The sequence below is a fragment of the Oncorhynchus kisutch genome, linkage group LG28 (genome assembly GCF_002021735.2).
Source record: "Oncorhynchus kisutch isolate 150728-3 linkage group LG28, Okis_V2, whole genome shotgun sequence".
Lineage (NCBI taxonomy): Eukaryota > Metazoa > Chordata > Actinopteri > Salmoniformes > Salmonidae > Oncorhynchus > Oncorhynchus kisutch.
In genome coordinates, this window is record NC_034201.2 from 26576415 (window position 1) to 26601617 (window position 25203).

The window sequence follows — 25203 nt, forward strand, 5'->3', positions numbered from 1 at the left end:
TGGAACCACCAAGACTCTTCCTAGAGCTGGTCGCCCGGCCAAACTGAGCAATCGTGGGAGAAGGGGATTGGTCAGGGAGGTGACCAAAAACCTGATGGTCACTCTGTCAGAACTCCAGAGTTCCTCTGTGGAGATGGGAGAACCTTCCAGAAAGACAACCATCTCTGTAGCACTCCACCAATCAGGCCTTTATAGTAAAGTGGCCAGACAGAAGCCACTCCTCAGTAAAATGCACATGACAGCCCGATTGGAGTTTGCCAAAAGGCACCGAAAGGACTCTGACCATGAGAAACAAGATTCTCTGGTCTGATGAAACCAAGATGAAACTCTTTGGCCTGAATGCCAAGCATCACAACTGGAGGAAACCTGGCACCATCCATATGGTGAAGCATGGTAGTGGCAGCATCATGCTGTGGGGATGTTGTTCAGGGGCAGGGAGACTAGTTAGGATCGAGGGAAAGATGAACAGAGCAAAGTAGAGAGATCCTTGATGAAAACCTGCTCCAGACACTCAGACTGGGGCGAAGGCCAAGACAACGCAAGAGTGGCTTCGGAACAAGTCTCAATGACCTTGAGTGGCCCACTCAGAGCCTGGACTTGAACATCTCTGGAGAGGTCTGTAAATAACTGTGCAGCGACGCTCCCCATCCAACCTGACAGAGCTTGAAAGGATCTGTAGAGACGAATGGGAGAAACTCCCCAAATACAGGTGTGCCAAGCATGTAGCGTCACACGCAAGAAGACTCGAGAATGTAATTTGCTGCCAAAGGTGCTTCAAAGTACTGAGTAAAGGGTTTGAATAATTTAGTAAATGTGATATCAGCTTATTTTTTATAAAAGTGTAAACATTTTTTTTTTAAACTGCCTGCTTTGTCATTATGGGATAGTGTATAAAAAAAAATGTAATCCATTAAAATGAAGCGGTCTGAATACTTTTGGAACATCAAATCGCAATACCTATAGAATAATGAGAAATGCAATACATATCGTATCGGCACCTAAGTATTGTGAGATCCCTGGCAATTCCCAGCCCTACCCTCTGTCCCAGCTGGCAGGAGCTGCCAAAATCCACGATCTTGATGGCGCTCCTCTTGGGGTTGCACAACAGGATGTTCTCGGGCTTCAGGTCACAGTGGATGATGCTGAGCTCGGGCGTGGCCAGGAATAACAGTGCTGTGCACATTTGCTGGGCAAACTTGCGTGTGAGGTTGAGTGAGACGCCACGGAAGTTGGTGTTCCGCAGCAGGTCGTACAGGTTGTAGGAGAGCATCTCAAACACCAAGCACAGGTGGCTCCGGAACATGAAGTGGCGCTTAAGGTGAACTGGAGAGAGAGAAGAGGGGACAAAAAAAAGACTAATGAGCATTTGTTTTGAGTTAGGTTGATACACTAGTGATGTTAACATATTGGATACTGATTATTGACTTGCGCATGTTAAATGGACTGGTTTCCTGGACAGATTAAGCCTCATCCTGGAGTAAAAAGCCTTTTCAATTAAGGTTCTCCAAAACATTTACATATTAGTCATTTAGCAGATGCTTATCCAGAGCGACTTACACATGTTAATACTTTTTTCGTACTGGTCCCCCGTGGGAATCGAACCCAGAACCCTGGCACTGCAAGACATGCTCTACCAACTTAGACACATTGGGGCAGTCCTGTGTAGCTAGCAGGTAGATGGCACACTTCCATCAAGATGTTTTGGGGTCTTTTTGGTATTACTATAGTAAAGACTCCATCACAAAGTTGAACAGAGGTCAAATGTATGTATGTACGTATGTACTTATTTTCCACCATAATTTGCAAATAAATTCATAAAAAATCCTACAATGTGATTTTCTGGATTTTTTTCCTTCTCATTTTGTCTGTCATAGTTGAAGTTTACCTATGATGAAAATTACAGGCCTCTCATCTTTTTAAGTGGGAGGACTTGCACAATTGGTGGCTGACTAAATACTTTTTTGCCCCACTGTATGTATGTATGTATGTATGTATGTATGTATGTATGTATGCATGCATGTATGTCAATAACAAAATACAGAGGCGTACAGAGGCCTATTATCAGCAACCATCACTCCTGTTCTAATGGCACGGTGTGTTAGCTAATCCAAGTTTATCATTTTAAAAAGGCTAATTGATCATTAGAAAACCAGGTAGAAAACTCTTGGCAATTTCTCGCATGGAATAGGCTTCATTAAACAGAACAAGAATAGACTGACGAGTTCTAGAAGAAAGGTCTTTGTTTCTGGCCATTTTGAGCCTGTAATTTAACCCACAAATGCTGATGTCCCAGATACTCAACTAGTCTAAAGAAGGCCAGTTTTATTGCTTCTTTAACCAGAACAACAGTTTTCAGCTGCGCTAATATAATTAGATAAGGGTTTTCTAACGATCAATTAGCCTTTTAAAATGATAAACTTGGATTAGCTAACAACGTGGAAAACAGGAGTGACTTTTGCTGATAATGGGCCTGTTTATGGAATATCTACAAAGGCGTACAATCTGCCGTTTCCAGCTACAATAGTCATTTACAAAATGAACAATGTATTTCTGATCAATTTGATGTTATTTTAAATGGACACCTTTTTTGCTTTTCTTTCAAAAACATTTCTAAGTGACCCCAAACTTCGAACGGGATAGATAGATATATATATATATCTATGAGTGAGTGAGTGAGTGAGTGAGAGATGTGTATAGGGGAAAAGGAGAATCTGGCTGTACCTATGTAGTACTTCATCTCCGTGTCATGTTTGTTCATGAGCTCGAGGAGCCGCACTTCAATCTGGGCTTGATTAAGAAAAGCCTTCTTGTTCTTGATGATCTTAATTGCCACCCACTCCTGCTCTGCACGGTCATATGCCTTTACAACCTGGAGAGAGGCAAGGCCAAACACAAACCATGTAAAAACAATGAGCCAGGCAGGAACACATGCACTAAACAGGGGGGGGGGGCTCTGATTTATTACAGCCTCTTCAGTCACACACACACACACACACACACACTACTGCGTGTGCTCTCTAATCACTAGCTCTCTGCTCTCCTGCGTGTACAGCACACACTTCTGCGCTCCCACACACTCACTCTTCCGCGCGCGCACACACACTCTTCCAGGCGCACGCACACACGTCTGTCCCATTCATACTTCACTTGTCAATTCCTTAGCTTATAGCCTAGTTTCAGAAAGCCCAAGATAGGCCTAGTTGGTTTTTAAAAAATAAGTTTTAAGGAAAGGATATTTGCTTGTCTGACATACGCTGCTGGCTTTGACTGACAGGTGCTTTTACTTGGTGAGTGAGTATGCTGATTCTCTATATGCATATGTTCATGCAGAACGTTTTTTAAAGTAGCCTGTCTCTTTAATAAGAATCAAACGCTTGTAAAAGGCTTATTGTCAGTTACTTAGGCTACATTACGGCTTCCTTTCTTTGAAGAACATATGCCAATGCCATCGAATGACCACAGCAGCAGGGTTTGTGGCAGTATGTGAATATTTTGTGGAAAGTGGGAGAAACCCCATCGGACTTTGTTTGAATAGTTTTGTGCATCAGAATAGGATCTGTATTTAATTGTTTTTATATGCAGAAAAGCCAACAGACAAGAACAAGGTAGGCATACATTTTTATTTTGACTCCATTAATGTGTCAACATGGACATGTGACAGATTTTCTTTAACCTGGCACTTACATTTATTTTATTAATATGTATTAGTAATAACCTGAATAATAATAATGAAAGTGGCGTGATAATAACGAAGTGTAATGGCTTGTTTCAAATAGGTTTCATTAAGAAGCATGCCCATGTAAATAAGTGTACAAACAGAATTGTGACTTAACCCCCAGAACGGTTATGTCGGTGACCATGTACATTGGGCTGGCCAATTACCATAACCTCAAATTCCAAGATCTTCACAGTCCTATCAGCGATTCCGCCACAATGTGTGAGCCTCTGGTTAAATGCTCATGTATCATTTTTGAAAACATACATGTCAGGTCAGTTTTAAGGACCATGTCTAGCCCTTTAAAGGCCTGGTGGTGGTTGAAACAATACCAGATGAGTTTCTGCAAAAAGGTAACTTCTCCCCTGGTGGTTGACAATACATGTATGTCATGTGACTCACTTGTCCAAACGAGCCTTTGCCTATCAAGGAGTCGATCTCGTAGCGGTCCATCCATTTCTCCCCGTTTTTGACGATGTAGTCGTAGTTGTCGTCATCATAGCCGTCGTTGAAGACCTTCCTCTCTTTCTTGTGACTGGAGTCGTCGCCCTGGCCCTGTTGGTGTCTCCGCTTCTTTTTTGCATAGTATACCTGCCAACAAAATGGTGTTGTTACTAGATTACCCATGTTACTAGATTACCCACCTCCCATCGGAGCCTGGGAGGTAGTTGCTAAAAGGTAGGCCATAACCACCACTATGCAGTACAAGCTGAGATTGCATGGGATGTTGTCACTATTCGATTCAAATCTTCAAGTGATCAGTGCAGGCCTGATTGTATCTTATTCAGGCTTAACAAATGTGTTATTTACAAAAATTTGAATTTGAGTAGTGATTAATCCTTCCATGTATGTTTTGGCCTTGAGCGACCAGAGTTCCAGGTACAGGTGTAGTGTGTGGCGGAGGGAGAGTGGTGGAACTTACCTCATTGATACATTTGTAGGTTTTGATCAGGTCAATAGAGAGCTTCCTCAGGGGAGACGAGGACGGGTCGCGAAAGCACTGTGGCATGCGCCTCTGTAACATGACAACATCAGGGGTCACCTTAAAACACAGACGCACCAAACACAGAGAACATCACCGTTTCAGAAACACACACTCACCTGCATCTGTTGTTTATGTGGCAAATGTTGCTATGCATGACATTATTTAAAAGGACAGAACAGTGTCCCACAGGGATCGATTATTGGTTTGGTTCGTTTTACTATTTACATTAACAAAATTGGTTTCTAAAAAATGAAATGCACTTGTATGCAGATGACTGTGGTGTATGCCATTACCCCCACAGCTGACCAGGCTCTGTATTTCCCTGCAGAAAGCCTTTCTTGAACTGAAATTGGTACTTAATGCAGGTAAAACTAAGTATAGGTTATTTTTCCAAATCAGGGTAAAAATGTATCTGACTCATACGTACTTTGGATGGTGCCCTTATTGTTGTGTCGCCACTTATAAATATTTGGTCATCTGGATTGACAAAAAGCTATCTTTCAAAAATAATGTTGAGGAGGTAGTTTAGAAACAGGCACGGTCTTCTGTTAAAGAGAAGGGGAAAAATGGCCCTGTAGCACTCACTTCTGTCATCATGAAGTGATTTGAGAGACTAGTTAAGAATCATATCACCTCTATCTTACCAGAAACCCTAGACCCACTACAATTTGCATAACGCCCTAACAGATCCACAGATTAGTGCAATGGAGATTGCGTACACACTGCCCTATCCCGTCTGGACAAGAGGAATACCTATGTAAGAATGCTGCTCAGCCTTCAACACCATAGTGCCCGCCAAGCTCATCAATAAACTTGGGTCTGAACCCCGCCCTTTGCAACTGGGTCCTGGATTTCCTGACGGGCCGACCCCTGGTGGTGAAGTTAAGCTACAACACTCGCGCTACACTGATCCTCAACAGGGGGGTGGCCCAACATCTGTGCCTGCTTAGCCCCCTCCTGTACTCCCATGACTTTGTGGCCACGCACGTCTCCAACTCAATCAACAGTGGTAGGACTGATTACCAACAACAAACAGGCTACAGGTTGTCTCAAGGCTTACAATTCCTTCTTTAACCAGTCTCCTCCCCTTCATCTACACTGATTGAAGTGACAATAATGGATCAAAACTTTCACCTGGTCAGTCTTGGTAATGGAAAGAGCAGGTGTTCTTAATGTTTTGTCCACTGTGTTCATATACATTTATATTCCGTACTCAGGTATTACGGCACTGACTCTGCTTAAATAAAGGAAAATTTGATGAGGGCCTGATATCAGAAAAACACACATGGGCAGCAGCCACTGAAGTCATGGGCGTGTTTGACAGCACCCTGCAGATTATTTTGGTAATAGCCATGACTGTCGTCAGTAATAAAATCAAGTGAGAAATCACCCTGTTTATTATTAGTCCACTGTCCTGGACACGCAGGCCATAATGTTGCCTGTACAGTAAGAATGAGCCGTGTTCACGGCGGGTCAGGATATATTTTTAAGTGCCTTTTACTAGGAAAGGCGGACAGCAAGCAGTGTTGTGTAAAGGAAGCCACAGGCCGCAGGGCTTGGGGTTAGCACCACTGTGTGCGAGTGTGCTTTGGTGTATGCGTAAGGTTGTGTCTGTATTTGTATCAATGTATGTATGAGTGTACTGTATATGGTGTGTGTAGCTGTACCTAGCGTACCTGGCTGGCAATAGACTGCTGCACCTGCTCGCTGTGGGGCAGAGCCGGCACAGACGGGTCAGTAGTCTGTTGGTGCTGCTCACTGTACTGCTGGTGCAAATGGGGAATGGGAGCAGCCATCAGAAGCCCAGAAGCGTGGAACGAAAACAAGGGAGCAAGCTGGACAGATGAAGGTTTGCATGCTGAAGTCTCTTCTCCTGAAAGAGAGGGACATGTTAGCTTCTGATCGACACACATTCAATAGGTTGTCACAAGGCCCCATTCTCAGTTCTCAGTGTGAACCCTTGCTACTGTGTTCCTTAACATAAATGATACAACTTAAATGATGTAATTGTGGTTTGAATAAATCACTGCGTTTGTATATCAGAGCAAGTCTTAAATTAAGGATTGCATCAGTGATTATTCCATATACCATCAATCACTTCCCATTTAGCTGTAGCAATTTTGGAAGACTGCATCCTACACATGACCCAAAATGTATACACAAAAACAAGCACCAATGACCTTTCCGACAAGAAAAAAAAAGCTACAAAAAGGACAATGGCAGAGAGATTTGATGTCTGTACACTACTAGAATATTTCATCACATCCCTGCATGATGACCAAAACTAAAAATGCATGGCACCAGATTTGAAGTTAATAATTGATTAGGAAAACTATTACAAAAGACCCAAAGCAATAGCTTCAACATTATTAATTGGGCAGAATAAAAGCACAACGATGTCAAAGGAAAGTATGCCGTGTAATAAACTGAGACATGAAAATCAGTTGAAAAAGTTATTTAGATTTTCCCCAAATGATTAAAATAGACTTGTTTATAACAAACACTTCTTTAGCACTATGACATACAGTAGGCCTTAAAGTAACTCAACTACAGAAGCAGATTAAAGAAAAGCGCTCCAGGGGGAAAAAGTACAAATTCAGTCCCAAATAGATAGCTGACCATTGCATTTAAAAATGTCAATGAACTTTGAATGAATGAGGACACATTTTGTGCCTTCTATGAAACCATGACCCTCAGCTGGACTTATGGCCTATGAGACCTATGAAGGAACCTTCATATTCCAGGGAATATTCTAAAGTGGTGTGCTCAGCAATAACAAATGAGAACCCAGGAATTATTGTGTGAATAACTATGGGCTGTTTGAGGGCCTTATTGCTTCTATAAAACGCTTGCCAACATATTACAAATGTTATTATATTGAGTAAATGAATTGTATTCTACCACCATATAATATAGCACGGGCAAAAGCCAGTTGTTAGTTCTGAGATTCTGAAGTTGCTAGCAAAACGGGCTGGTCGGTCATTCTATTTGCAATGGTTGCCATGCTAAAATCATTGGCATGTAGCTATGCAGGCTAGCTACACAACATGACCAAAAGTATGTAGACACCTGCTCGTCGAGCAACTCGTCGAGCAAGGTGGCATCCTATGACGGTGCCACGGTGTGGCTTAAATAGCCGAATCCACAAATTTGAAGGGGTGTCCACATTCTTTTGTGTATTTCGTGTACTTATCCTTTGCTAGCAAGCCAACTAAAGTGAACACAATCACATCAAGCAGCTAAAATGACAGCAAACTGTGCACTTTCATTTGTTTTACCTTTGTTTATACTGCCATTTCTTTGGATATATACACATGATAAGGATCTTGATAAATGAATTTGCTTGGCTCAGAGACGCTGTCAGTCTCGTCACGTTCATATGCACTTCTGGGCTTGGTGGGCCAAGATATAAATCGGAGTTTGGGGCCGCGGGCCAAACAAATAAAATATCCATTTAGAAATTCGAAAGGTAAGCAATAGCTTTTTTAGTAACCAGTAATAAAATCACACTTAAAACAATCAAATTGTAGCCATATAACTTCACACCTAAAACCACATTTTATAGAGAGCAATAGTAATGGAGTCTTTTTGTGGGCATAAATGCTGAAAATACGGTCTGTGTAAGTCTGGTAAACACAGGCTTAGGAGATCTTAAGTTTGGTTCTATGAGATCATCTTCATCCGCTAAGCAGTCCTTCTCAAATCGTGGGGCGCGCCCCCCTGGGGGGGGCTCGGAGCGATGCCAGGGGGGCGCGTGTGACCCCGGGGAACATGCTTTTTTTTTGCCCCAGGGAGAAGTTTTTTTTTGCACCGAACAAGAGCACACAGCACAGAGCAGGAGATATGAAGTGCAGATAACAAATCCTTAAGAGACACCATGGAAAAATATTTAACAGGGATGAAAAGAAAGGCGGTGAGAGACAGAGATAATGAGACAAACGTAAGTCTCCCGAAAGCTAAGATGAGGAAATATGACGAAGCGTATGTAGCGCTTGGCTTCACGGTGACTACGGTGGGAGACGAGGAAAGACCGGTATGTTTACTGTGTCTAAAAATATTGGCAGCGGACAGCATGAAGCCAAATAAATTAAGGCGTCACTTAGACATTACACCCCAATCACGCTGATAAGCCGCTTGAGCTTTTTCGGGGCAAACGTGCCCGAATATTGCCAACAATCGTTCCGCTTTGTGAATGCTACTTCAGTAAACCAGTGAGCACTGTTAGCATCATATAAGGTGGCGTACCAAATTGCTCAGTGCAAAAACCCACTCTATAGCAGAGGAGCTGATACTGCCTGCAGCATTAGACATGGTCTCTGTCATTCTGGATGATGCAAGTGCTGCAAAAATAAAAACTATCCCTCTGTCCAATGACACGGTTTCCAGACGTATAAATGACATTGCTAACGATCTAAAAGAACAGCTGGTAGATAAACTCAAAGACAAACATTTTGCCTTACAGTTCAATGAAGCAACTGAGAGCAACAAAGACTGTTTGTTTATCGCTTATGTACGTTTTGACATGACAAACTTCCTGTGTGAGGATCTACTTTTTTGTAAATATGTCAGAGACAGAGACACAGCTGAAGAGCTATTCTAAATGCTGGACTGCTTCCTGACTGAGAATGGGCTAAAGTGGGAGAACTGCATTGGTGTTTGCAGTGATGGTGTACAGACCATGGCAGGGATGAGAAATGGACTTTGGGCACTCATCAAGAAGGCCTCACCTAATGCTGAGTGGACACACTGTGTTATACACAGAGAAGCACTGGCATCAAGGCACCTTTCCAAATCAAATCAAATCCTCTTAATTCCTCTGAATTAAGTGAGGATATTACTGACATTGTAGGTGTAGTCAATTTTATAAAGACCAGACCACTAAAAATAAGTATTCTCTGCTATCTGTGAGGAGATGGGAGCTGAACATCAAGCTGTGCTGTGTCACAGTGAAGCAAGGTGGCTGTCACGAGGAAAAGTCTTGTCCCGAGTTTGAGCTCAGAGAGCAGATAAGAATGTTTTCGGAGCAGGAGCACAAGTATGACCTCGCAGAAAATTTTAGTGATGAGAACTTCCTGGCAAAACTGGCCTACCTGAGTGACATATTTGGAAAGCTAAATTAACTAAATCTACAGCTTCAAGGGAAAGATAAACACCTCCCTCGGGTCACAGACAACATCAGCTCTTTCACTCGAAAGCTTGCAATGTGGGGCAGGCGACTTGATGAAGGAGAACCTGCATGAATTTGTTGACACTACTGACTATGATGCCACCTCAGTGATTCCATATATTAAGGAGCATATTTCATCACTGGTGGGATTCTTTAAAAAGTACTTCCCTAAAAACAGTTCCAAATATGACTGGGTGAGAGATCCTTTCAATGCACCAGCTCCAACTGGCTGGGAGGTGTACTTATAACAATGTTATAGACAAATGATACTATTTACAGTCGCAGCGGAGAGTTGGGGGGTGCGCGAAATGTTTACTTCTACCTAGGGGGGGGGGGGGGGGGGGTGTAACATGACAGGCACAATGCACGAAAATGCTGTAATACCTACAAAACTTCCAGTGGAATCTCTCAAAATTATAGATATTACGTAGACTAAACAGCACAAGGTAATCACGAACTTCAGTAATCCAAACTCATTTTGACTAACTGCTGAATGTGCACATAAAATCTGTTTGATCAATCGACAACCGCCTGAGAGTGATTTTGAAAAATGTAAATAATAAATTAGTGAAATGTTTGACCATTTATTCCAGATACCAACCAAGAGAGGGTCCACAATACTTGGAGGGGCTGGCACAATATGGTATGCCAGAAGAATGCTGGGCCCTCATACCGTCACGGTCACCCCCAGTATACAATTGGCTCAAATCACCCCCCCTCTCCCCTGTAACTATTCCCCAGGTCATTGATGTAAATGACAATGTCTTCTCAGTCAACTTATTTGGTAAAATAAGGGTTAAAAAATTAAAGAATAATTAAACAAATTATTTGGCTGTTAGTTTAAGATCGAGATTTTTTACAAATCTCTTTAACATCTAAAAATACTTAAGTGATTAGTCTTCAATAACTAATTAGGCTAGCTAAAAGGAAAATAAATATATCCCATAGAAGATGGACAACTTGCTAACAATTCAATATTCACAGTGGTTCCCCTATAAGCATTTAGCAACATTTTAAAATCATGGCCGCCACTGACTATGGACCATAGCTTTAAAGAAAATCTTGAGTTGAAGCAAAAATACATTACACACAAATCACAGCAATACTTTTTTTTTATATGATCAAAAGGCACCTAAAAAATATTTTACCAATTCGGTCATTTATTCACAGGTTACTTTTAGGAGAATTCTGTGGTTTGGCACGTTCTCCAAAATACTATTGGTGCTTTGACTAAGCACACTTGATCAACTGTCTACTAAAATCATTCACACATAGTATAAATCTAATGTCTGATCACATGTAAATACATGTATAATTCCCCCCCCAAAAAAGGCATGTACACATGCATCTGGCAATCAAAAATGACAACTTGTGTAAATTATCCACACACCAAAAAATCCCACTTGCAGATTATCTATGGTCATATTTACACAACATATTCTAAACGGGCAATTCCTAACTGCATTATTTTAAAATGGAATTAGGTGTATAAGTAGTAGTAGCTAAAATAGACATTCCAGTTGCATCAGTTGTTTTACTTGACGGATTCAGCCAAGCAATGAAAACAAGGCTATAGCCCTGTAATCAAATCTTCTCAGTTCTATTTTGAAATCTTAGTCTGCCCACAGTGAACGGGAATTCTGCAAATCATTAAGTAGTCATTTATCAACATGTTTCATTAGACAACACAACGTAGCAGAATCACAGAGTAACCACCCTTCTGAACCCCAGCAACAGTACCTAATTAGCATAGCCTACCACCAGGAAGAATGTGCGATTGGCGTGTGCTATCTCTGGCTTGCCCAATCAGAAGACAGTATGCAAATAACCTACATTTGTTGCCAGGGCAGAGCTCCACTCTATTGTCCAATAGGAAAACAAGTAATGAACAAGAAATAAAATTTCACTTTGTCACATTTCCAAGCTGTTTTTAACACATTATTTGCAGAATGAAATGTATGCAGTATATTAAAACCTGGAGCCAGTATCTGCAAGAACAGAGCTCTAACAAACTTCCAGCCTAAGATAAGGGAGTGGAGCCTAATACCACAACTGTGATGGGAAAGAATGACATTCTTTTTGCTTATTTTCTGATATAATGAATTTGGTAATTAGAATTAAATTATATTTATAGAAAAAAATCTAGAGTTGATACCAGACCACAATGTAGGCTATTTCCTTTGGACAATATATCGTGAATAACGTTTTTAAATAATACAATAGAAGTTCATTTGAGGAGTACACATTTGAAATAACTTCCTATTAACTTTTAGTTAAGGCTATTGTTCTTTTTAATAGAGGGGAGCATTTTGGACTGCGCCAATACAATCTCCGCAAAAGTGATATCAGCTTTTTAATGCATAATTTAACGCTCTCTTAGTTGATTCTACTAGACCGCATGAGTATGCGGTTGGGAAATCCAACCAGGCTGAGACAGCAAATTTACAATTGCTTTTACAGTAAACTGGAACACCAATTTCTCCTTGACAGGCAGGTGTACTCTCACAACAACAAAAAATAAGAAAAAGTGAGGCCATGTCTTTTCCCTCAAAACTGTGCCGAAGATCAGTGGCAACTAAAGTGGAGTTGACTAACAGTCCCCCAGAGGTCAATTGAAACTATAGCTACATCAGTTTTAATTGATTCATAAATCACAGGAGGAGGTATTATAATTACACAAATGACAGCCTTAAGACTCAAACCTGGTCAAGTATGGGTAGCCACAGCCCAAAATGGCGATGGGAGAAAGGGTGTGTCAAAAGGAGTTGGTGTATGGAACGCAAATAAGCTAATTGGGCAGATTTGATGCCACTCAAGACCGATTTTGTTTGACTGATTGGGCTGCACGAGTCGATAAGGCGGCAACCAGTGCTGTATTGACGTAACTGCCGAACTGCTTTCTACTGGCTATTCAAATCAAATTGTATTGGTAGTTTAGCAGACTTTATTGTGGGTGTAGGGAAATGCTTGTGTTTCTAGCTCCAACAGTGCAGCAACATCTAACAATTTCGCAACAATACACACAAATCTAAAAGTAAAGGAATTATATATAAACATTTTGATGAGCAATGTCGGAGCGACATGGACTAAAATACTGTAAAATAGAATACAGTATATAGATATATGAGATGGTTACATATTTTGTATAACTCGTTACTAAAGTGACTAGTGTTCCATGTGACCAGTGATTTCAAGACTATGTATATGGGGCAGCAGCCTCTAAGGTGCTAGCGATGGCAAGTTTAAAGGTCGTGTCGGCGGCGGTAGCTAACGTGGAATTTTTTCCCCCTCCCATTATTTTATTTAAAGTAGGAGAGCAGCCTGCACAATAAATACATACTGATAACCATCCCTATCCAAGATGGCGTAGCAGTTCAGATGTCTTCGACTTGTTGTGTCCGTGTATAAATAGATTTCTTTCCTTAGTATATATTCGTAGATTTTTTTCCTTCTATTTTAACCTCAGTTTCAACATACTCTCCTGGAACCCGCCTCACCCAATGTGGTATGAATCTGCTATTTTCTATACTTTAGAACCCCCAACAGAAGCTAACCAGCTAACTAGATACTAGCTAACAGTCAGTTAGCCACGGCTAGCGGTCATCAGCTAACCTTAGCCTGGTCAACTCCTGCCAGTCTGCACAGCACAGGGTAGCCTAGTGGTTAGAGCGTTGGACTAGTAACCGGAAGGTTGCAAGTTCAAATCCCTGAGCTGACAAGGTACAAATCTGTCATTCTGCCCCTGAACAGGCAGTTAACCCACTGTTCCTAGGCAGTCATTGAAAATAAGAATTTGTTCTTAACTGACTTGTCTAGTTAAATAAAAGGTAAAATAAAAACTATGCACTTGTCGGCCTCGCGGTAATGTTCCAAAACAGTCTGGGACAGTTGTGGGATGCGATAGATCCCAAATACATACAACCACAAGCATAAAAAAAAAACATAATGCAAAGTGGCTGACGCAACAGATCAGAACGTTTAGCTTAACATTTTGATAAACTATTAGGCTAGTTTTTCACATTATAAGAGCAGGAATGTGCACATGGTAGTAGGCTATAAGCGTGAATGTTCCATTAGAGGAAAATCCCATTATCAAAAGTGACCGCAAATGCAATTATGCATGTAATGCATTTTTCATTATAAAAGGTGTATTTTTATGGTGAAAATGTTCTTCCCCAAACTTGAAACTCGCTCGCTGCTTACACACACGTTAGGCTCTACACTTGTCGTAAAGCGGAATAATGTACTTAATTTTAAGAAGTTATTTGGCCACTTTAGTTGTGATATAAACCTTATTAAAAAAACATATAGGCCTATGGGCTAGGCTACATGAGGTGTGTGACTATGATTCGAATAAGTTTCAAAAATACTTTATGCTGGGCATCATTTACAAGTGATACTATATCATTCACAAGTGATAGGCTAATATTGTCACCCATCAGAATATTCTTGATATAATCTTGTCTTTACATATACTCAATAATACATGATTTAGAATGGACCATTATTCTGCACCTGTATCAAAATCACTTAAATAACGAATCGAGGACGCTTGCCCCATGGTTTATTTTCATGCCAGCCAGGTAGGCTATACTCCAGTTGTAAATATAAGCAATGTGCTTAACTTTTTATGGCTGCAGGGGCAGTATTGGGTAGCTTGGATGAAAAGGTGCCCATTGTAAAACGGACAGCTCCTCAGTCTCATTTGCTAATATATGCATATTATTATTAGTATTGGATAGAAAACACTAAAGTTTCCAAAACTGTCAAAATATTGTCTGTGAGTATAACAGAACTGATATTGCAGGCGAAACCCTGAGGAAAATCAAAACAGGAAGTGGCTTCTATTTTGAAAACTCCATGTTCCATAGCCTCCCTTTGCTGGATATGAACCAGATTCCTTTTCCTATCGCTTCCTCAAGGTGTCAAAAGTCTTCAGACATAGTTTCAGGCTTTTATTTTGAAAAATGAGAGAGAACGATAACTTCGCGTCAAGTGGTGACATGAGTTTCGCTCATACAACAGAATTTGGACAGCCATTGTTTGCCCCTCTCCTACTGTGAAAGACATTTGCGGTTGATATATTATCGATTATATTTTAAAACAACCTGAGGATTGATTATAAAAAACGTTTGACATGTTTCTGTGGACATTATGGAAACTATTTGGAATTTTCATCTGCGTTGTCGTGACCGCTCTTTCCTGTGGATTTCTGAACATAACGCGACAAACAAACGGAGATATTTTGGATCTAAAAACAATCTTTGTGTAACTGGGAGTCTCGTGAGTGAAAACATCCGAAGATCAGAAGGTAAACGATTAATTTGATTGCTTTTCTGATTTTCGTGACCGAGCTACATGATGCTAAGTGTACTTAATGTTTTATCGTGCGATCGATAAACTTACAAACGCTTGGATTGCTTTCGCTGTAAAGCATAATTTCTAAATCTGACACTACAGGTGGATTAACAAAAGGCTAAGCTGTGTTTTCCTATATTGCACTTGTGATTTCATGAATATAAATATTTATAGTAATATTTACTGTATGTAGCGCTATGCTATTCAGCGGTTGTTGATGACACTTATCCCGATATCGGGATTGCAGCCATAACAAGTTAATATTAGGAAAGTTGAGAAATAAATATAGTAGGCCTAGCCTATGGAAGCTGATGGGATCCTCTTTTTATTAGAGGCCATAACTCAGTCCTCCCGCAATTGCATAGCCTATTGAAATGTTGAGCAACATGAGCTCATGGGCTCTCACAAAGTGTTCGATTAGATTTTGGAATACATTTGCATTGTCAGAGTGATTAGTGACAGTAGAGGTTGACCGATTAATCGGTATGGCAGATTAATTAGGACCGATGTCAAGTTTTCATAACAATCGGAAATCGGTATTTTTGGGCACCGATTTTTTTTGGGACCTTTATTTAACTAGGCAAGTCAGTTAAGAACACATTCTTATTTTCAATGACTGCGGGTTAACTGCCTTGTTCAGGGGCAGAACGACAGATTTTCACCTTGTCAGCTCGGGGGATCCATCTTGCAACATTACAGTTAACTAGTCCAACACTAACCACCTGCCTCATTGCACTCCACGAGGAGCCTGCCTGTTACGCGAATGCAGTAAGAAACCAAGGTAAGTTGCTAGCTAGCATTAAACGTACCTTATAAAAAAACAATCAATCATAATCACTAGTTATAACTATAAATGGTGATATTACTAGTTTATCTAGCGTGTCCTGCGTTGCATATAATCGATGCAACGCTGGGGGATGATTTAACAAAAGCGCATTTGCGGGAAAAAAGCACAATCGTTGGACGACTGTACCTAACCATAAACACCAATGCCTTTCTTAAAATCAATACACAGAAGTATATATTTTTAAACCTGCATATTTAGCTAAAAGAAATCCAGGTTAGCAGGCAATATTCAATTGGTTTCATTTCTCTTGCGTTCATTGCATGCAGAGTCAGGGTATATGCAACAGTTTGGGCAGCCTGGCTCGTTGCGAACTAATTTGCCAGAATGTTACGTAATTATGATAACATTGAAGGTTGTGCAATGTAACAAGAATATTTAGACTTGCCACCTGTTAGATAAAATACCGAACGGTTCCGTATTTCACTGAAATTATAAACGTTTTGTTTTCTAAATTATACGTTTCCGGATTCGACCATATTAATAACCAAAGGCTCGTATTTCTGTGTGTTATTATGTTATAATTAAGTCTATGATTTGATAGAGCAGTCTGACTGAGCGATGGTAAGCAGCAGCAGGCTCCTAAGCATTCATTCAAACAGCACTTTCGTGCGTTTTGCCAGCAGCTCTTGTCAAGCACAGCGCTGTTTATGACTTCAAGCCTATCAGCCTAATGGCTTGTGTAACCGATGTGAAATGGCTGGCTAGTTAGCTGGGTGTGCGCTAATAGCGTTTCAAACATCACTCACTGAGACTTGGAGTAGTTATTCCCCTTGCTCTGCTAGGGCCGCGGCTTTTGTGGAGCGATGGGTAGCGCTGCTTCGAGTGTGGCTGTTGTCGATGTGTTCCTGGTTCGAGCCCAGGTAGGGGCAAGGAGAGGGACGGAAGCTATACTGTTACACTGGCAATACTATAGTGCCTATAAGAACATCCAATAGTCAAAGGTATATGAAATATAAATGGTATAGAGAGAAATAGTCCTATAAATACTATATTAACTACAACCTAAAACCTCTTACCTTGGAATATTGAAGTCTCATGTTAAAAGGAACCACCAAATTTCATATGTTCTCATGTTCTGAGCAAGGAACTCAAACGTTAGCTTTTTTTTTTTACATGGCACATATTGCACTTTTACTTCTCCAACACTTTTTTTTTGCATTATTTAAACCAAATTGAACATGTTTCATTATTTATTTAAGGCTAAATTGATTTTATTGGTATATTATATTAAGTTAACAATTTTATATATATATATAATAAAAAATTATATGAGATTGATACAAGTCATCATGATAATTTTGCCAAGTAGGCCTACTTTGTAGTCAACATTTAATAGGGACGTTTTTTTGAGAAAGCATGAGGAAACAGTCATGTATAAAGGCTAACTGGCTACACAAAACAATGGCTTATTCCCTTATCGTAGGCTACTTCTTCAGAATGTTTGCAGAAAATATGAATCACTGATGTATCATTAGAAAAGTAGTGAAGTGATTTCAATGACAGTCCACCACAACATACCAGAATCTCCTAATTAGCAAAGGGCAGTCTGTTAAATTTCATTGTGTATTAAAAACACAGTTTGAGATCAGAGGATATTTCTCAATTGGTTTGAATTGGGGATTGAGCTTCATGAGAAAATGTTGAACTGGGTAGAAACAGGAGGTAAGGAGGGCAGGACTTGACATGGGGTCAATTACAGGGCTAAGAGAGGACTTAAGAAAAGTATACAATTCTATTTAAAAATAGACATTTGATCAAATAGAGTCATGGAACCTCAACCGATTATGATGTGGAGCAAATAAAGGTTAAACCTAGATACATTTTAAAACCATTCCAACATTGCTGCAGCAACATCCGTTTACGTGCACACGTGTGAACTGGGTAGAAGAACCACTCAAACAGACTTGATCTAGCTAATGTTGTAGTCGATAGACCTAAATTATTTATTTTGCTTTACAAGCACTTTGAGATTCTGTCTAATGAAAAGAGCTATAAAGGTTTAATAAATTATATGTGTAAGTGCACAAGCCATTCTCATTAATGTTCAATGTAATGTTCATAATTGGTTGGTTGTTTAGCAACAACCAACGCAAGTGCAACTATGGGGCAAAACAGACAGGGTTGGCTTATATTGTTGACAAGCCATATTTAGTCTCCAATGTTGACAAAAAAAGTTTATAATTACACAATGAGCACTTGTCTCAAATACATACTTACAGTTGTTGGTTAGCTAGCTAGCAAATTTTAACATTGATATGAAATCCATCAAACCACCTCAAAAACAAGACATGGTATCATGAACAAGATGAAACAAGCTGAAATGAGCCACTTACGATTCTCTACATGACAGTTTGTCAATCTTGCTAGTAATCTGGCCATCCAGAATAGCAACATGCTGACTTCTGCCCATGGAAGCACACAAATAGTTTGTGATGTCAGCTAATCTATTTATTACACTCGTGTTATTGAAAATAACAGTTTTTTCTTTCACGGATATCACCCATACACAGTCAAATATGAAACAGCATAGAAATTACTGGTAGTAATCTTGGGACACAGATGACCATATAAATCACTTGAGGAGTGTGTGTCTGTGAATGAAGTCAAAGGCAGGGAGAATGTAAATGTTTACTGTAAAGTACACTCAGCATAGAATGGTTCTATAAGTAGCCTAGATAGTTAGAGAATGTGTCCCTGAGGTCATTCTGTTTCCAAGAAACAAACCATGGCATGAATGAACCAGAAGCTCCTTTAAATAAAATTTGCCTATAGAGTCACAAGATTACTGATTGACCCACCAGTTAAACTTCAAACAAAGGCCAACCTGAGACCATCCATACCATGAGGTGTATTCAAAGAGGTGCTTTGCTCTTGCTGTGCAATACTCTTGTAGCTGTTATATTAGACCTAAGTTACCAAGGAATTAAAGGAATGACTAGGAATGGAAAACGTCATGGTGAACAGGTGCTACTACATAGCAATGATGCTGCTATCAGTTGACTGTTCATCATGGTCTGGCCTGTAAAATATGGGCCTTCTCCAAGACCTTTGAAGAGGAGGAATTTACTGGAGTTATATTCTCCTAAAATCGTTAAATTTCTGAATTAAAAATAAAAGCCATTAAGCGCTCTACAAAAACAAAAAAACTTATTTGACTCATCAAAAACATACTAGTACAGGGTTTGTACAAATTTAAATGTACAAAGTCATGGGTATGCCTACTTGCATGAGCGCAGAGGTGGGCTACCTCTTCTGAGTTCTCCTCAAATTAGTAACGCAAGGTTTGTTTAGTTTTCCCTACTGAACTTGCTGCTTCAGTCAGTGTATATTTTTGACATCAATTGTGTAATGTTAATTTTGTGATGTGGAACTTCCATTCAACTATTCGTGTCAGCTACGAAATTCCTCATTCAATTTCAATTAGTAATAGCCAAGTCAGTGCCTACCAACAATGGCCATTATTACACTTGACTAGGGTCAACGTGTTAGCTAACTATCAAACTTTGCTAGCCAACTCCATTTTTTATATATTTTTTTCTTCTAAAATCTCAACTTCAAAACACTCTCCTGCAACCCACCTCACAAAAAAAAAAATATATATATCAATATATATATCTATATATATTATTCACCTCAAATCTGAAATCCACAACAGAAGCTAGCCAGAAGTTAGCAAGTTCACTGGCTAACGTTAGGGGTCAGCTAATTTTTTTCTCCATATCCCCGGATATCTACCGCAAGCTCTGGACATTTACACCTGGATCTTGCAGCTAGCTAGCTATTGGCTAACGTCGGTCCCGGAGCAAACATCAATTATTCCGGAGCTAGCCAGCTGAAGAGTTCCATCAGTCACTCCTGGGCTACAATCACCTACCCGGACCCATTTTACTGCTGATGCGGAGCCCCACCGGGCCTTCAAGAATGGACTACCGACGTTATCTGCTCTAAGGAGTTATCCAACTGGCCCCTCCGTCGCGACGTAACCTGAACGCCCATCTGCGGCCAGCTAATCGTTAGCGGTCTTATCGGCTGCTATCTGAATAGGTCTATCGGAACATTTTCTTGGGCGACTATAACTATTTTGCCAATTGGATTGGTCCCCTCTACCACATGGAACCACACCAATCTACCAACGGAAACGCACGAGGTGGTTAAAAACAGACATCCATCCTTTGCCAGCTTGCTACCGATGGCCCGGCTAGCTGTCTGAATCGCCGTGACCCCAACCAACCTCACTACTCACTGGACCCTTATGATCACTTGGCTACGCATGCCTCTCCTTAATGTCAATATACCTTGTCCATTGCTGTTCTGGTTAGTGTTTATTGGCTTATTTCACTGTAGAGCCTCTAGCCCTGCTCATTATACCGTATCCAACCTTCCAGTTCCACCACCCACATATGCGATAACATCACCTGGTTTCAATGATGTTTATAGAAACAATATCGCTCTCATCATCACTCAATGCCTAGGTTTACCTCCACTGTATTCACATCCTACCATATCTTTGTCTGTACATTATACCTTGAAGCTATTTTATCACCCCCAGAAACCTGCCCCTTTTACTCTCTGTTCCGGACGTCCTAGACGACCAATTATCGTAGCTTTTAGCCATACCCTTATCCTACTCCTCCTATGGCGGCATTTTCAGACAAGACAGAAAAGCCAAAGGGGGCGGTGTTGCAATCAACAGCAGAGATAGCCTATAGAGTTCTGTCCTAATATCCCAGTCTGTACCCAAACAATATGAACTTCTACTTTTAAAAATCCACCTCTCTAAAGACATCTCTCATCGCTGCCGCCTGCTATAGACCACCCTCTGCCCCGAGCTGTGCTATGGACACCATATGTGAACTGATTGCCTCCCATCTATCTTCAGAGATCATTCTGTTAGGTGACCAAAACTGGGACATGCTTAACACCCCAGCCATCCTACAATCTAAGCTTGATGCCCTCAATCTCCCACAAATTATCAATGAACCTACCAGGTACCACCCCAAAGCCGTAAACACGGGCACCCTCATAGATATCATCCTAACTAACTTGCCCTCTAAATACACCTCTGCTGTTTTCAACCAAGATCTCAGCGATCACTGCCTCATTGCCTGCATCCGTAATGGGTCAGCGGTCAAACGACCTCCACTCATCACTGTCAAACGCTCCCTGAAACACTTCAGCGAGCAGGCCTTTCTAATAGACCTGGCCCGGGTATCCTGGAAGGCTATTGACCTCATCCCATCAGTAGAGGATGACTGTTTTTATTTTTTATTTTTTAAATGCCTTCCTCACCATCTTAAATGAGCATGCCCCATTCATGAAATGTTGAATCAGGAACAGATATAGCCCTTGGTTCTCTCCAGACCTATATCAGTCCCAGACCTATATCTCTCCTACCCTGCCTTTCTAAGGTCTTGGAAAGCCAAGTCAACAAACAGATCACCGACAATTTCAAATCCCACCGCACCTTCTCCGCTATGCAATCTGGTTTCAGAGCTGGTCATGGGTGCACCAAAGCCACGCTCAAGGTCCTAAACGATATCACCGCCATCGATAAGAAACAATACTGTGCAGCCGTATTCATTGACCTGGCCAAGGCTTTCGACTCTGTCAATCACCACATCCTCATTGGCAGACGCAATAGCCTTGGTTTCTCAAATGATTGCCTCGCCTGGTTTACCAACTACTTCTCTGATAGAGTTCAGTGTGTCAAATTGGAGGGCCTGTTGTCCGGGCCTCTGGCAGTCTCTATGGGGGTGCCACAGGGTTCAATTCTTGGGCCAACTCTCGCCTCTGATCCACCTCTACGCAGACAACACCATTCTGTATACTTCTGGCCCCTCTTTGGACACTGTGTTAATTAAGAACCCTCCAGACGAGCTTCAATGCCATATAACTCTCCTTCCGTGGCCTACAACTGCTCTTATATGCAAGTAAAACTAAATGCATGCTTTTCAACCGATTGCTGCCTGCACCTGTCCGCCCGTCCAGCATCACTACTCTGGACGGTTCTGACTTAGAATATGTGGATAACTTCAAATACCTAGGTGTCTGGTTAGACTGTAAACTCTCCTTCCAGACTCACATCAAAACATCTCCAAAAGTTAAATCTAGAATTGGCTTCCTATTTTGCAACAAAGCATCCTTCACTCATGCTGCCAAACATACCTTCGCAAAACTGACCATCCTACCGATCCTCGACTTTTGCGATGTCATTTAGAAAATAGCCTCCAATACCCTACTCAATAAATTGGATGCAGTCTATCACAGTGCCATCAATTTTGTCACCAAAGCCCCATATACTACCCACCACTGCAACCTGTACGCTCTCATTGGCTGGCCCTCGCTTCATACTCTTCGCCAAACCCACTGGCTCCAGGTCATCTACAAGACCCTGCTAGGTAAAGTCCCCCCTTATCACAGTTCGCTGGTCACCATAGCAGCACGCGCTCCAGCAGTTATATCTCTCTGGCCACCCCCAAAGCCAATTCCTCCTTTGGCCGCCTCTCCTTCCAGTTCTCTGCTGCCAATGACTAAACCGAACTACAAAAATCTCTGAAACTGGAAACACTTATCTCCCTCACTAGCTTTAAGCACCAGCTGTCAGAGCAGCTCACAGATTACTGCACCTGTACATAGCCCATCTATAATTTAACAACTACCTCTTCCTCTACTGTATTTATTTATTTTGCTCCTTTGCACCCCATTATGTCTATCTCTACTTTGCACATTCTTCCACTGCAAATCTACCATTCCAGTGTTTTACTTGCTATATCGTATTTACTTCGCCACCATGGCCTTTTTTTGCCTTTACCTCCCTTATCTCACCTCATTTGCTCACATTGTATATAGACTTATTTTCTACTGACTGTTTGTTTTACACCATGTGTAAACCTGTGTTGTTGTATGTTTCGAACTGCTTTACTTTATCTTGGCCAGGTCGCAATTGTAAATGAGAACTTGTTCTCAACTTGCCTACCTGGTTAATTAAATAAAGGTGAAAAAAAGAAATAAAACAGGACACACTTAGTCACATTAGCATTCAACTGTATTTATGAACGTACCCAGTAATGACCTTGTGGCTGTTAATAAAAAATTAAAATGCAAAGTGAACCTATGCTGTTCCCATCTATACTAGCTAGAAAGCTTCAAGCCGTTGGGAGGCCAAGGACGCAAACTTGAGCAATCGAGGGACCGGATGAACATTCGCTATCTTTCTAGTTAGTTAATGCTAACGTTACAGGCCAAGTGAATTAAATACGTTATCTAGTTGATAACGCAGTATCAAGACAGAATGCGTTGAAGTGGCTAAACTCCATCCTTATGACTAGCTTGCCATCAATCCATGCCCGCATCTCTGTGGCAACTGACAACTTGTCAAGTTAACCAGCTGGCTAGTATGTTTACTTACAAACCAGGCTAGCTGGAAGGCAACGTATGATTGAGATGGACTATTGAACCCATGTGCCTGAGGTGTATTTGTAGATAGTTTACGTTACCTTGTCAATTGTATTACTTAACTACAAGACCGGTTAATGTTAGCTTGCGTTGAATTATGTGCTAACAAGCAGTAACGTTAGGTAGCTAGTAACGTTAGCAGGAGTGCTAGAAGTGTGGCACACACGTAGATAGCCAACTTAACATGACCTAACTTTAGCTTGTTAAAAAAAATCAAAGTCCTTTGCTTTTTAACAAGCTAAAGTTAGGTCAGTTAACTAATTAAACGTAGGCTAGCAATACTTCCTTCCACGGAATGACATTTGTAGCTGCTACGCTAAGTTTTCACATTTAGCTAACTATCCCAGTTAGCCAGCTGAATTGAAGTAGTTAACGTTAGCTAGCTGACCTAACGTTACTGGAATGGATTAAGGCTAGGTTTCTAACGTTATCTAACTTGTTAACTGGCAATGGAAAGTGACATAGCTAGCCAACTACACTAGCATGGCTTAAACAGTTAGCGAGCTAGCAATGTGATTAACGATACATAAGCCTAATGTTAATTGTTACATTTATATGGGGGTGCACGTTTTCCAACCAAGAGTGAACATTCTATAACGTTGGTTAGACCGTTTACCAGTTAACGTTAGCTAGCTATCTTATTTGGCGCTAGAGCTAGCTGTAACGTTAGCTGGCTAGCTTGCTGTGTCGGTTTCCAATGATAGCAATGTGACTGGCTAGTCAAAGTTACAGCGCAAACTTACCTTGGTCGCTGCCTGTCAGTCTTCCTATTCCAGAAACATATCCTCATTTACAATCCCCAATGCCTTACGGCGATACAGTCTCTTCTCCATGGAGCCCCCCCAGATTTCCCAACGTACAACCCTCACTCCTCTGAATAGATGTCAATTATTTTTCCAAATCAACAGCGCCTCTCAGTCAACTCGCCAACGCGGTCAACGGCGGAAACGTATTCGATCTGACCATAGGGAAACCAACATTTCGATGCAGCTAGGCATGTATACTGTTAGCTGTTCGATACATTACTTGGAACGAGAGCAGCATTACTTCCAAATCATGATTAAAAATGACGACTACAAACCTGAAAACCCTGTTCTCTTTAAGGCTTTTTTGTGTATATTTCACAAAATGGCGCGTGTTCCCAAACCTTTGCATCGAACCGGCCGGGCAGACTATAAACTACAGCCCACCAACGTACTCATTTAACGCCGTTGTAGCACAGCCGCTACGTTATAACCAACCCTTTTGATGATTTGAATCCATTTCTGTCATTGCTATGATTAGTGAGTGTACTATTCTGTCGGGAAGGTAAAACATTTTTTGGGGAAAAGGAAAGTGGCTAACAAAATGGAGGCTGAATACGAACGTTACCATGACGACTATTATTCAAACGAATAAATTCCAGTCTCAGACCAATGACACAGAAAATACTGCCAATCAAATTTTATTTTGCAAGGTCCGGGTCATAGGAACTCCTTGCCGCGAAAAAGTGTTCGGTTGGTTCGCCACTGTATATATCAGGGTATGGCTAGAGGGGTTCCAGATATGCGGACGAAATTGAGAAAATTGGTGAAGCAAACAGACAAAAATACGGGGGCTATTTCGAGATGACAAACTCGCATCTTTCACAGCAAAGAGCGAGGGAGTCCGGGGGATGACTAGAGGAGCAATGGTGG

At 41.0% G+C, this 25203-nt stretch overlaps 1 protein-coding gene across 8 annotated transcripts in view; it reads right to left on the bottom strand.

Annotated features, from left to right (window-relative positions):
• The window catches only part of dyrk1aa (dual-specificity tyrosine-(Y)-phosphorylation regulated kinase 1A, a), a 47559-nt gene that overhangs the window by 6471 nt on the left and 15885 nt on the right, over positions 1-25203 (bottom strand). For 2 of the 8 annotated variants that reach the window (XM_031807465.1, XM_031807463.1), the window contains exons 9-13: positions 6377-6573; positions 4638-4757; positions 4118-4306; positions 2722-2869; positions 1037-1323 (exon numbers count right to left, since the gene is read on the bottom strand). In XM_031807465.1, the coding sequence (XP_031663325.1) occupies positions 1037-1323; positions 2722-2869; positions 4118-4306; positions 4638-4757; positions 6377-6496 (864 nt within the window). In that variant the 5' untranslated portion in view covers positions 6497-6573. Of the gene's footprint in view, positions 1-1036; positions 1324-2721; positions 2870-4117; positions 4307-4637; positions 4758-6367; positions 6574-24270; positions 24891-25203 lie in introns of those variants that run through there. The other 6 variants (XM_031807467.1, XM_031807468.1, XM_031807466.1 and 3 more) reach the window with 6 other exon arrangements.